The sequence below is a fragment of the Eptatretus burgeri genome, chromosome 6 (assembly GCF_056783735.1).
Source record: "Eptatretus burgeri isolate ZD-2024b chromosome 6, Ebu_testis_v1, whole genome shotgun sequence".
NCBI classification, from domain to species: Eukaryota; Metazoa; Chordata; class Myxini; order Myxiniformes; family Myxinidae; genus Eptatretus; species Eptatretus burgeri.
The window spans coordinates 5,925,444-5,939,803 of record NC_140966.1 but is presented as its reverse complement, the minus strand read 5'-3'; the positions used below and the strand labels follow the sequence as shown (position 1 = coordinate 5,939,803).

General features: G+C 43.4%; 2 protein-coding genes across 7 annotated transcripts in view; one reads left to right on the top strand and one right to left on the bottom strand.

Annotated features, from left to right (window-relative positions):
* The window catches only part of LOC147024177 (uncharacterized), a 133,776-nt gene that overhangs the window by 63,699 nt on the left and 55,717 nt on the right, over positions 1-14,360 (bottom strand). For 2 of the 5 annotated variants that reach the window (XM_085883834.1, XM_085883831.1), the window contains exon 1: positions 6,931-7,117. The exons of 2 other annotated variants lie outside the window; for them this stretch is intronic. The gene's annotated coding sequence lies outside the window, so the exon portion shown is untranslated. Of the gene's footprint in view, positions 1-6,930; positions 7,122-14,360 lie in introns of those variants that run through there. One more of the 5 variants, XM_085883835.1, reaches the window with a different exon arrangement.
* Positions 9,835-14,360, top strand: part of LOC147024176 (uncharacterized) — a 76,414-nt gene continuing 71,888 nt past the window's right edge. The window contains exon 1 of one of the 2 annotated variants that reach the window (XM_085883838.1): positions 9,835-9,915. In XM_085883838.1, coding sequence (XP_085739964.1) covers positions 9,910-9,915 — 6 coding nt within the window. In that variant the 5' untranslated portion in view covers positions 9,835-9,909. The remainder of the gene's footprint in view (positions 9,916-14,360) is intronic. The other variant, XM_085883840.1, reaches the window with a different exon arrangement.

Below are 14,360 nucleotides of genomic sequence, written 5' to 3'. Positions count from 1 at the left end.
ATCACATGGTTAATCAGTTCATGGTCCGCACAAACATTAAAACTTGATTTTAAAACGTCCGTTGTTTTTTTTTTTAACCAGATTTACTTTGGTTCCCTGTGGAGAACCTCACAAAACCTCCGAAAATATAGACACAGATTTGGCAGACGCTATGGATAGGCCGTCCCTCTAGGGAGCAGAGCATGGGGTCAAGCATTGAATGCATTAAATCATATAGCTCAATGAGGCTAGTTCATTTTGTGAAGTTCCTAAATTTTTTGTTCACTCATTACAATTCTTCAAACAGTAGAAAAAGATAAGTTTAATACTTAGGAAATTTCACATTTTCTTGTGTATGTATGGAGAAGGGAGGGACCATAGCCTTGCTTTCTTAAATAAATAGGTCTATCAGCTTCGTAATACGACTCGTTATTTCTTTAAATTATCAGAGTTCACTCCAGATGTTGACATTTATTTAGTCCGGACGATTTTCGATCCTCAAAACCGAGATCATATTTCGATGACATACTTTAATTAGTCCGTGAGAGTAGATCGTGGGAAATATCATATCATATCAAGCATGAAATCGCTCCAAGCTCCTAATTTTAAAACCATAGCACTTTCAAAAGCGATGTACACAACGATTAAAAGATATGATGAACAGACATTTGATAATATGAGTGAGGAAAGTGAAAAAAAACAACTTCATCGTTAAGAAATCGTTGCGGCCTGGTCCACGTTAAGGCAAGGTTGAGCAGGCAAAAAAAATGGCTTCAGACCCCAGTGAGGTTTCCTCGGATATGCCTTAAGACCCCATCGAGAGCAGTGACCGATGATGTTCCGGATAAATAATATAATTAAATAAGGCCGTTAATTATCTTCAAAAGGGGTCTTTTAATTAACCCAAACACCAAATTTTCAGTCATGCACTTCCTTGGCGTTTTCTTAGTATACATGCAAAGTTTCAGGCTGCTTGGTTTCATGGTTTTGGAGTTATGGAGGACACACAAACACACACACACACACACACACACACACACACACACACACACACACACACACACACACACACACACACTGCCATTTAATATTACAGCGTGGTACAGTGCCGACTGACACATTATAGACTGCTCTCCTGTCTGAGGGGTGGGGTGGAGACTTTTGGCATTGTGGGACGATTTTTCTAAGTCAATGCACTGCAACTGGTGGAGGCCACCTTCCTGATGTTATCTACCATAAATAATAAAAAGACTTCCAGGATAAAGTTGTGGAAAGGCACAGATCAGAAGATGGGAATAAAAATATTTCAAAGGCCTTGAGTAGCCCTTGGAGCACATTCAAGACAATCATTAAGAAGGGGAAGCCATATGGTACAACCAAGACCCTGCCTAGATCAGACCGTCCCTCCAAAATGGATGACCAAGCAAGGAGGAGACTGATCAGAGAGGCCACCAAGAGTCCAGTGCCAACTTTAAAAGAGCTACATGCCTTCACAGCAAAGACTGGTCACTGTGTGGATGTATCAACATTATCCCAAGCACTCCACAAGTCTGGCCTGTACGGTAGGTTGGCAAGAAGGAAACCATTACTCAAAAACCCCACCTTGATGATTCCCATTTGAGGTATGCAAAAACCCACTCCAGAGATTCTGAAGCCATGTGGCAAAAAGTTTTGTGGTCTGACGAAAACAAGATGGAACTTTTTGGCCGAAATGCAAATGTTATGTTTGGCACAAACCCAACACAGTACATCACCCAAAGCACACCATCGCTACTGTGAAGTATGGTGGTGGCAGCATCATGTTATGGGAATGTTTCTCATCAGCAGGAACTGGGGCACTTGTCAGGATAGAAGGGAAAATGGATGGAGCAAAATACAGAAAAATCCGAGAGGAAAACCTGCTGCTCTCTGCAAGAAAGCAGAAATTGGGACGGAAGTTCACCTTTCAGTATGACAATGACACGAAGCACACAGCCACAGTGACACTGGAGTGGCTGAGGAACAAAGAGATAAATGTCCTTGAGTGGCCCAGTCTGAGCCACGACCTAAATCCAATTGAAAATCTGTGGCACGACTTGGACATTGCTGTCCACCAACGCTCCCCACGCAACTTGAATGAGCTTGAAAAGTTATGCACAGAAGAATGGGCAAATATTGCCCAATCAAGGTGTGCAAAGATGGTAGAGAGCTATCCTTCTCCCACCCTGCCTTTCTCCACCCCACCATTTCTTTCTTCCTCTAACCTCTCCCTCTCCATGTCCGTCTTCCTCTCCCAACACACCCATAATGTTCACCAGTTGGTATCCTTGCCCGACTTCATAAAAAATCATGAGGAGGGCATTCAAAGTGGGAGGGTCATAAGATTCACTTTGCTTGTATTCCAGCATAGTTACTTATATACTCTTACTGCCATAACTACAGTGGTCCATTGGTCAATCAAGAAACATTGATACCACGAAGATTACTCAAATTTCTAGATTTCTTGAAACACCACTCAAAGTGTCCATAAATGGTGAACCACACAACCACTCTTTGAGAGCAACGATGACAACCAAGGACGAATAAAGTGACAAGAAGCGACAAACACCTTCAGTAAAGAATTGTCTTTCAATACCTCAACCACTATATAGTTGACTTTGTAAATAACTCACTCGTTAATCGTGTACAATCACTGTACACAGTTGTGACGTACAGAGGAGAAGTTCACAGATGGGTTTTTTTTTCTTTGTTTTTAACAAAACTAATGATATTCTTTTCACTGACAATTCCCTCCCCAGCAAATTGATGCACCATACTAATTTAGTACAAATATTTGTACAATAAAATGAAATATTTGGGGGGGGGGTGGTAAGGGGAGAATGAGGTTGTTGTTCTCACCTGAGCGCGTACTGCAGTTCATGGTGCGGTAACCCAAGGTTCAAATCCGTAAACGGCGTTGATTAGTTCTTTGTTGATCAATTTCCTTACAAGTTCATGTGGAAGTGCAATGTTGGCTTTCATTGCCCTTGTCCTACATGGGGTACGTGTGCAAGCTTCTACACGAGCCTCAGATTTACTGTCAATATTAACAAGCAATGTACTGCTGAGAGTGACGTTCCAATATTAAAAGGAAAAGTTATATATTTTTAATTAATAATAATACATAGCTCAACTTTTCAAACAATAAGCTTATTTTTGTTCCTTGATTGTATTTTTTAAATCATTATACATAGTCTACTAAAAGATGTACAATCAATATTATATAAATTTTACAAGGAATTAAGGCACAGGAGGAGGCCATTCGGCCCATCATGCCTGTGTCACACCAACACCAGATTTAATAAATCCGTCAATACCCCTTCTCTTTGTGTGCAGCCTTTTGGCTGCTACACTGGTGCTTATTTCACCGACCTCGGAAGGATGACAGGCCGAGTCAACCCCCTGGTGCTAATTCAGTGGTAAACGGGGCTTGAACTCAGGACCCTGGGATCCCAAGCCACCACCAAACCACTAAGCCAACACCAGGTAATATGAAAATAGTTAGTCGATTGTCTTTCAAATAAAAATGCACAAAGCACACTCTGAGCCTTCTCACAAAACGAAAATCTCAGCCACATGTAAAGAGAAAGAATTCAGTGTGTGTGTGTGTGTGTGTGTGCGCGCGTGCACACACACACACACACACACACACACACACACACACACACACACACACACACACACACACACACACACACACACACACACACACACACACACACACACACACACACACACACGTGCTTTCCCCATGTGCAATGTATAGCATATGGAACCAGTCTTTGTGGAGAAACGAGTCTAGTTGCATGTTGTTCAAGCCGTTATTAGCACGTCAATTACAGGCTGAACAATGCCGACCAGAGGGACACACTATACCAAGTCTAGCAAATAATTCCACCTCCGACCTATGAAAAAGTAGCAGCAGATGTGGTCAGGCTTGTGATTACAGCATGGGAAAAGCCAGAAAGATTTTAATGTGGCCACAAGTCAACATTTATTGTGCATTGTTAATAAAGTTGTGTCCCTTGACCATTGGTGTGAAAAAGTGAAAGTAAGTAACAGCACACTTGCGCTGTAAGAATGCACCACCTCACATCGGATGACGCGCGTGGCAACAGTGAGCAGCCAAAAATTTTTCACACATTGCACACTGTACTCGGTTAAACAAGCTGTACCCTTAAAATGGTAGACAATTGGTCTCCAATATCGCTAACTTCAGGCTCATTGGGACAATTTTCATGATGAGCTTGCAAGTTTGAAAATAAATTGTGACATAAGAACTAACGATGAGATGAGATCGACCATATACGACCATACAAGATATGAGATCGTATAAATAGAGGTAAGCAATTGGAAGCAAAAATTGCAGTTGTCATTATACACCTGGACAAGGGTCCTGGAATATTTAAACATTCAAAAACACCGACCAAGCCGAAATATTCAACTTGACCCGTGCATTAGACTGGATCGTTTTAAAAGACTTCTTCCGTTGATGTGACATGCAGGCTTGCATGTGGTACGTGCCGTGTGCCCGTCAAGGGCAGGTTCCTTAAAATTAACTTTCAAAATTGGTCATTTGCCATGCACACACATGCACTCCTCACCGTTTTCTGTTATTAGGTGTCGAGGTTTGAAGAGCAAATAATGTCAGGAGGGTGGCAAATGATTTCCGACTGCTGGAATCTTGGAGATAAAGAAAAATAAATAACTGCTTGGAAATATTTTACACAATTACCTTTGCCACCGAAGGTCGATGGAGGTTGTGTTTTCATCCCTATCCGTCTGCCTGCCTGTCCGTGCGTTGGGCTGTTTTGTTTGTGAACAGGATTATCTCAAAAGGTTGTGCATGGATTCAGACGAAATTTTGTGGAGAGCTTGGGTATAGTATGTGGACATGGATGAAATGATTCGATTTTGGTGAACATTCGAATCCGGATCTGGATCCGAGAATTTTTTAAGTGATTTTTCACCATTGGGAGAGAGAGAGCCAAAAGCGACATCTAGCAGGATTTCTGATAAAGTTGCGCACGAATTCGGATGAAACCTGGTCGACAAGTTGGTAGGTGACAAGAACAAGCCGATTAAATTTCAGTTCAGGTCCGAATCCAGATCCGGGCTATCAGTGGGATAGAAAACGTAATTTACTCAGCCTGGTGGAGGTACGCACTCTACCGAGTGCCCTTCCAATCTACTCTTAGTTTACAAACAATTTATGATTTCAAGATAAAGTTTGGAAAAAAAATAATTATACAAAAAGTCGACAAGATCGAGGCTCGTAGAAGAGCGAGGTGACAAGAGGGTAATTCGGTAACGTGGTGACAGTGAGGCCACATTTGAACACAACAAGCAAGAGAAGATGAAGAAAATGATAAAATGATCAGATCAAGAAATCTGAGCATTTGAAACTTCACTGTGCTTCACTTTAAATACAACATATCCATACAGACATCGGATCTCTTCAATGTGTCTCAATGTGTTTACGACCCATTAACACAGAGTTAAAACTAGAACGGCGCTCGGTAGAGCGCATACCTCCGCCACGTAACGCCTGATCTACGAGAACATATCGGGCACAATACATTTTTGAAATATCATGTGATGCATTCGGTTTTTTTTGGCCCCATCTCTCAACGATGTGGAATCACTTTAAAAAAAAATTTAATAATTCTTGTATCCAGATCTGGATCCGGATCTGGATTTTCACCAAAATCGAATCAGTTCGTCCTTGTCACACACCCAACATGTCCACCGAGTTTCATCCAGATCCATGCACAACATTTTCAGATATCCTGCGCACAAACAGACAAACAGACAAACAGACAGACAGACTGAAAGGTGTGAAAACATAACCTCCTTCACCTTCAGTGGTGGAGGTAAAAATGAGCATTTTTGTTAAGGAAGTTTCGGGATTTCAGGCGACGTGGAAATGGATCGGCATATTAAAATCAGCCAAGTTTCAACAGGTGTTCTGATCGATCATATTTACAAAAGACTAATCCACATATTTCGTAGGCAAGAGAGGAAGTTCAAATTGAGAAGCAGAATGAGGAGGGTCATGAAGGGGAATGGACGGAAGAGGAATGTATTGGGAAGGGAAAAGGGGGGAAATTGAGAGAGGCGGGGGGCCGGGGGTGGGGGGAGGGATGACTCAAACAGTGTGTTTGGGTTTTGTTCAATGTTTATCAGTGAACAGCCCCTCCCTCCTCCCCACCGCCCCCCCCTAAGGAACGAGCTGTGCTCCACAACAAACCGCCATGTATCCAGTCGTCTAGACAGTGAAGTACATGCTATTCGCACTTTACTGTATAAAGTGCTGTACTGCTGCGATACGTCACCGCTGTCTCCAACTCGTACTGTGCCATGATTTCCACATTCAGCAAAAAGGAAGAGATGATCCTGATTATGTTTGCTTTGAATAAAGACGCAATACAATGAATGTAACTCAATAAGCATGGACAGGAAAATAGGAAAATAAACTATGATATATATATATATATATATATATATATATATATATATATATATATATATATATATATATATATATATATATATATATATATAACCTCAAAAGATGAAAAGCCTTCCCGATTCACTTGGCGAGACGTGTTTTTGGGATCAAAGTTTTATTCCATACGGATTCCATTGGGAAAGTCAATCCCGGTTTAAATCGTGTCGGGAACAGGTCGGGAACAGCGCAGCTCACTCGAACGATGAGAGGATTGATGAAGGTTAATCGGAGCAGGAAAGTGCTTCTCATTCGTGCTTTCGTACCTGCGGCTTGCGGTGCTCAGGGCCAGATCACGCACCGTCCGAACAGGTGAAATTGTGGACACGCGATACACACACCCAGCCGGCGAACCGTCACCCCGTGCTTCAGTGCACACCTGCACACCTGCGGCCAAATCAACTCGGTAAACGTGTTACAGGTACCTGGTTGTATGTGCGTGCCTCCGTCCCAGGTTCCTCCGATCTTGATTTGCTTTGTTGCGTCTGTCTGTCTGTCTGTCTGTCTGTCTGTCTGTCTGTCTGTCTGTCTGTCTGTCTGTCTGTCTGTCTGTCTGTCTGTCTGTCTGTCTGTCTCTCTCTTTCTCTCTCTCTCTCTCTCTCTCTCTCTCTCTCTCTCTCTCTCTCTCCGAGACACGCGATGGCTCCGGAACTCAAACCGCGCCTCTGCCACCCCCTCCCTGTCCCCCAAAACAACCATCCCAACCCGCTCCGCCCCACTTCTTCCCACCCGACCGACACCGTCTCATTTGGGCACGACCAAACACGCAGAGAGCCGCGGGCGGGTCGCGAACCACGAGAAACTGCAGCACGGAGGGAGACACAACACGAACAGCCACCACGTACTGGGAAACAGAAAACTCCACCATGGTGCATGAACATGTATATCCCGGGTTTAAATCACACTGATAGATCGGAATTCCGGGATAACTGCATTATTTGGGCCCGAGATTCAGGGTCAGAGGACGTGGAGAGAGAGAGAAGAAGAGAGAAGGAGAGAGAAGGAGAGAAGGAGAGAAGGAGAGAAGGAGAGAAGGAGAGAGAAGGAGAGAGAAGGAGAGAGAAGGAGAGAGAAGGGGAGAGGGAGAGGGAGAGGGAGAGGGAGAGGGAGAGGGAGAGGGAGAGAGAGAGACGTGGGGAGAGAGAGAGACGTGGGGAGAGAGGTAGACGTGGTGCTCCAAACTCACACTGCAGTCTACAACAAACATATCCATATACATACATATATATCTATTATAATACCAAGCTTGCACACTAAAAACTCAGGTCGCCATCACACGATCCCTATGAAATTGCTGTGGCACTTAGCGGACATCCCGACAATGTTTGGGAAATCTTGGCGTTCCATAGTACCACTTGCATTTTACACAATGCGTATTTTTGTCATTCCCCGTGTACGGTCTGTCGTCTGCTACCAGCTATGTTGTACTGCTATCCCGTGCATGTGCACGGGTATCGCTGGTAATATATATATATATATATATATATATATATATATATATATATATATATATATATATATATATATATATATATATATATATATATACACATGTGTGTGTAATAGATAGATAGATAGATAGATAGGAATCTGAGGATTATTGTCCAAGCACAGAATCAGAGGAATGTACAGACGTCACAACGTCTGAACGACTGATCTGGCTGGGCTCAACTCCAGAAGCAAATACCAACAGTGTGCAGCGCTTCAACGAATGATTGAACGAATAAATGAATGAATGATTAATCAATCAAAGGATATTTCAACATGCCCTGTTGTTACATTAAATTTCTCCCAAAAGCGTTTTCGAAATAACACAAAGTGCCGTGAAGAGCGAAAAAGTTAAACAATGACTTCATCAAAGTTTAACAAACTCTCCAAACAGTGCACAACGGACTCCCAAAAGGCCTTAAATACTGTATAGCTGTGATATGATGCATGTTTCACTCATGTTCTATGTCAAACGGCTGGCAGGATGGCCTAGAGGTATATACACACTTGTCTCTGAGCTGTCTAACCTGGGTTCGAATCCCGACACAACCGACGCTCTGCATACCATCGAGTGTAGTTCATGATTCTACTTCTTCTGTCGTTCGTGGCACAAGGCTGCGTGGTAGCATCATTGGCTGAGAGTGTGGCTGTCCCCTTGCTCTCCCTGGCTCTTCGCAGAGGAAAGTACGGGATCTTTAATCCTCACCGACTAACGCCGGCAGACGAGACAACCAGCTTAACGTCAATCCGAGGGACGGCACACGTATGTTGATGAATCACCCTACCTGTGAAACATCAGGAAGGCAGTTTCTACCTGGGTCGGGATTCGAACCCAGGCGACACAGCTTCGAGACAAGTGTGCATACCTCCAGGTCACCCTGGCAGCCCCGATGGTACATGATGATGACGATGATTATGATATTTAAATAATTTTCACATCATAATGCACAAATAGGTTCAGTGACGCACGTCGTCGTTTGTCTCATCAACAAAACCTGGTTGCGACAAAACATTTTTCAAAATAACCGTGTCACCTTCCCCAGGTGTGCTGTTCATGTTTCGGATTTAAGTTTTCATACGATTCAGAAGTATAACGCCCTAAAGTGATACCGTAGAACACAACAATCAAAGATAAAGGAGAAAAAAATTCTCCATTCCATGAGTATCTACAGCGATGGGACAATTGTCCTTCATGGTGATGGTAATGAACATTTTGTTTTGGAAGCACTGTTTTGTTGTTTCCCAGAGATATCATACACACTGGCAGGTGCTGGCTGACAAGACCAACTGAAAAGCAGATCGGATACCTGCCCGTGAGAGTGGAGTTTGTGCTATTTCATGCGTGCCAACATTTTGATTTGAATCACGTGATGTGATTATATAGTATGCTGCCAAGGTCTGGCTTTCATATTTACATGGCACGGATAGTAAGCAAACATCCCCAGGCTACAGGTATCTGCCAAGACCCAATTTGCCAACCCGGGTATCCAGGAGCCATTTCCGTAATGTCATTTTTCTCTAAGCTAGTGTATGTGGAGTAATCAAGCACACACCGAGGTAACACAGGGAGCAGACGAGGTAACGGTTGGCCTCAAAAACAGGAGAATGAAGTAACAGGAAGGAGGAGAGAAAGGAGGAGAGGGAACACAGGAACCTGAAAGTAAGAGTGTTGGGTGGGGTAGGTGGGGGGTGACATCACATGGTGGTGCCCCGCCTGCTTTAAAACTTGGGAGGGATGGGTGTGGTTGAACCGCCTCAAAAAGGTGGTTCCGCAAACGTGAAAAAAGAGGAAACAAAGAGTTAAGGTGTGTGGAAAGGCTGCATTTTGGGGGTTTAGCCATTTAGTTTATTTCGGTTATGAGAAGAACAGGTGTATCCTGAAAGCTGTGGAATGCAAGAGGAAAGCTTGACTGGAGATGCTAGTAAAAACTAGAGTTCAGAGAACACCTAACCTTGTACAGTGTTGAGAAAGTCCCTGTAGTGTCCGTCTTGTTTACCCCGTGTACCCCGCTCCATCCCTCTCCCTTCCACAGATCTCCTCATGTCTCTGTTTCCACTGTTTTGTGCTTCCCCCTCACGTCCCTCGTCTCCTGCTCTCCTTGTTATACATTCTGTGCGTTAGCTCTTATATGAGCCTCGACATTGTATACAAAAAATAAAAACAAAACAAGGATATGGGCGGGGTCTGTGAGTGGCACATTTGATTGGTAGTGACGACATAAAATGCTGCAATATTTTGTCCAAGTACCGCCAAACGGAAAAGTTTTGAAAGTGCCAAGAAGGTTATTTGTGTTCGACATTGTTCAAGTATCTATAATTCCAGCTGTGTGTGTGTGTGTGTGTGTGTGTGTGTGTGTGTGTGTGTGTGTGTGTGTGTGTGTGTGTGTGTGTGTGTGTGTGTGTAACCGCTGTTTCTCGACAAGCACTTGTCCAATCTAATTGAAACTTGCCAGGTGTATTGCTGGGGACCTCAGTATGTGCCTTTTCAAGGTTTGATATTAATCGGACAAGTGCTTCCCAAGTTATGGCCATTTATTTACCAACCAATGACAGGACACGCTGCTGCGTAGGCGTGGCCGATGGGGAAGAGATCCTCAGCCGCATTCCCCATTACGGGTTACAACGTACGGACTTCCAGATAGTGATGACTGACTGTATTCTAATAATTTCTCCATTTCTTATGCACATTTATAGATAAACACAATGCCTCAATCCAGTCGTCGTTTACGAGAGCGAAGGAACGGCCTGTGTAGTTGTTTGAGTTTTTTTTTTCTTGTTTTGCACGTACGGCCACGCACGTACGGGCACGTACTAGTGTAATTAAATTTAAAAAAAATTGAGATTTTAAAGGTTTAAGAAATAAAAATTTGGAAGTTTACCACTGTTGATGCAGTGTCTTTTACACCACCTGATTTAACAAGTCACATTAGTTATTCGTGTCTGTTGTTTGCGTCCTTTATGACATCCTTGAAAACTGTTTGTAATGATTTTAAATTTTGTTTGACTGCCAGCCAGGCAGACGGAGTAAAAACAATATCTCACTCCTCTTGCGCATGTGCGATCGGGACAAATTCAGAGCCAAAGTTCTGCTAAACTGCACGTTCGTTTTCCATTCCATGTTCCAATTTGTGTTCAAAACATAACATCCAATTGAAATGAAGTTATTCCTCAATCATAAACTAACGTTTGTAGACAGACAGACAGAAAAAGCGAACCAATTGCTTAACCCCTCTTCTCACTTCACGTGCGCAGGGTAAAAAAAATCTGCCAGTAACCTGTTTTCAATGTGACAGCAGCAGGTGTTGTGCTTCGGCCTCATCACAGGAAGTGGCAATAACGTTGAGAGCTTTGGATTCCACATATTCCAGGAAAGACAGAAGCGAAGCTGCAGCGCCAGCCCATAGGGGAGAGCAGCACTTCATTAAAGCTACACTTACAGCTTTGTAGGCTGAGTATTTGAAATTTATTTCATCTCATCTCTCAAATCTTCTGCAATACAGCACATGATGAGTTATATCATACTCAGGAAGAAATCTATAAACTAAAATTGGAGCAAAGTCGATGGGCTGCCATCACAAATCCCCACACTTCCCACCGAAAGCAAAGTTTAAAGGTGGCAAAAAGTTACACCAGGAATAGTTTAGCCCCCTGAATACACCAGGAAATTTGACCCAATATCAAATTTTGGGTTAAAAATTTTCCCCGTTTTCATCCCCTGTGACCCCAAGTCCCCACCCCCTTGGGTATAAAGGGGGGGGGGTCGACTCCAAACAATCGTTAGACATTTCATGTATCCCTCAATGCTGATTGCATACACAAAGTTCCATTAAAGAGTATTTTCAAAATGTGGCCCTAATTGCATTTTTTGGTATTTCACCTTTGACCCTGCCCCAGGGGGCGACACCAAAAATGATACTGCTCTCACACCTTCATGCCATGTGCTGATCATAACTACCAAGTTTGATGAATTTCTACACAACCGTTTAGTAGATATCGTGATGAACGGATGGACGGACAGACAGACACACGTAGCTGCTTACAATATCCCCCCACCCCCAAAGTTTTTTTTTTTTAATGCATGGGGATAATTACATGTTATAAAAGATCCTTTTTTGTGTTTTTACTTCCTTCATTTTACATCCTCAATGACACTCAGATAGACATGCAACATGTTTATAAAGTACAACATGCTGTGTATTTTTATTATTAAATCCGCCAGCGAAGCGACAGGTATGCAGAAGCGAATGAACCCTTTTATCAATGAAAAAAAAAACAGTTAATTAAAGAGATAATACGATTACAATGCCAATTCAAGGAAAACAGTCAATATTCTCCATATATCTCTCATGTTGTATAATTTTGATACGACGTAATTCATGATTAATTGCATAGTCACAATCTACAGCGGGCATTGTATCAGCACCACGGCCAACCCCTCAGCCAATGACGCTACCCCGCAGCCTTTTGCTGCATGCAAAAGAAGAAGATCAGCCCATGGAAAATCACAGTAAAATATGCAATTTGGTGTCTGTCTGTCTGTCTGTCTGTCTGACCACGACGCATTTGGCCATTACTTATCTAATCTCAACCAAACAAGTCAGGGGGACTCGTGGTCACACGACAGAGGTTGTTGCAACTTAATTTGCCTCCCTCCACAATGGGGGGGGGGGGGTCCACCATGAGCGAACACCGTATCAAGAAGTATAAATAGCTTTCCGTGGTGTTTCATGGAGCACACCGACAGGAAGTAAAAATTATTGTCACCACAAACATTTCAGTCAATTCCGTCCAAGGTACCTTTCTAAACAGTTGCTATTGTTGTTTAACATGAAACTGAAAGGAATTTGGAAGAAACCCAACGTCCTTGAAGCATTCTACGTTTATCGCGTCCCCCACAGACCAACAGATCCGAGCAGCCTCGACTTCCTCAGCCTCTAGGTAGGCAGCCAGCTTGGCCACAATGATCTTCAGCTAATAAAGCTGCTTAAATGAGTCTTTATGCAAGAATTATGTCTCCCACTGCGTGTCCGATTTTTATAGGCATCAAATTATATTTGAACTGCACAAGGATTGTTTATAACCTTTTGTATCTTGGTGCCTCGTGTGTGATTTATTCCAGCCCCGACTTCAAGTGTGACGTGCGATATTATCCCCCGACAACCTTTCGGCCCAATTGTGACGTTCATTCAATGCATTTATAACCCCATTCCTGAGAGTTACGAGCATTGTTTAACACCCACCTGAAGGGAATTTGGAGAGAATTGGACGTACGTACACATCGGTGGTGTATTGGCGAACAGTCACTAGGTCTGCACACCAAGCGGAAGTAAAAAATATTATAACAAGTTATCCAGTTCCGTCGATAAGTGGCCGACTTTGGGTGACATTCACGATCAGGTTTCTCCAAAACATCCTGACACTCAACTGCTTTCCGAAGCTCCGGCAAAGATACAGTATTTTGGTTGCAGCCTTTACCGCATCCATCAGGCACGTACAAAGATTTGCCTCTTCCTCGTCTTCTGTTTATATGATTGACTTCTCCAGACTTTCGTTTTCTGCACGCATGATGCGTCCAAAGTATGACAGTTTCTGTTTTAGCATCGGTGTTTCTAATGTACATGGTGGTCTAATTTCTTCAAGCCCTAATTTGCTTGTTACCTCTGTCACGGGAGGTGGATGGAGGTTATGTTTTCACCCCTGTCTGTCTGTTTGTCTGTCTGCGAGCATGATATCTCAAAGTTGTGGGTGATTTCAGATGAAATGTGGTGCACCGGTTTTGTGTGTGTGTGTGTGTGTGTGTGTGCGTGCGTGCGTGCGTGCGTGCGTGCGTGCGTGCGTGCGTGCGTGCGTGCGTGCGTGCGTGCGTGCGTGCGTGCGTGCGTGCGACAAGAACGAATTTTTTTCGATTTCGGTGAAGATCCAGATCCATCTGCTAGAATTTTAAGAGTGATTCTTCACCATTGAGCGATAGGGGCAAAAATGTTATATAGAATGATATCTCAAAAAGTTGTGAACCGATCATGCCAAAACTTGGAGGATGAGTTGGGTAGTTGACTAGACAAAACAGATTATATTTTGGTTAACTTCCAGCCGGATGCAGATCCAATTTTTTTTTTTTTGTATACCTTGTCGAGGCTCGGATGAGAGCTAACACACAACTCCCAGCAAGGGGGCATGAGACAAGAGGGGCGGGAGTGGGAAGGGACAAAACAGTGGGGAACAGACACATTAGGTGAACTGTGGAAGGGAGAGGGATGGGGATGGGACGGGGAACATGGCGAAGAGAAGATGGACATTACAGGGACTTTCAGGAAGGAAAGCAGGGGAATTGAAGGAAGTGGGCTTGGGTGGATTATCGGGGGTTGAA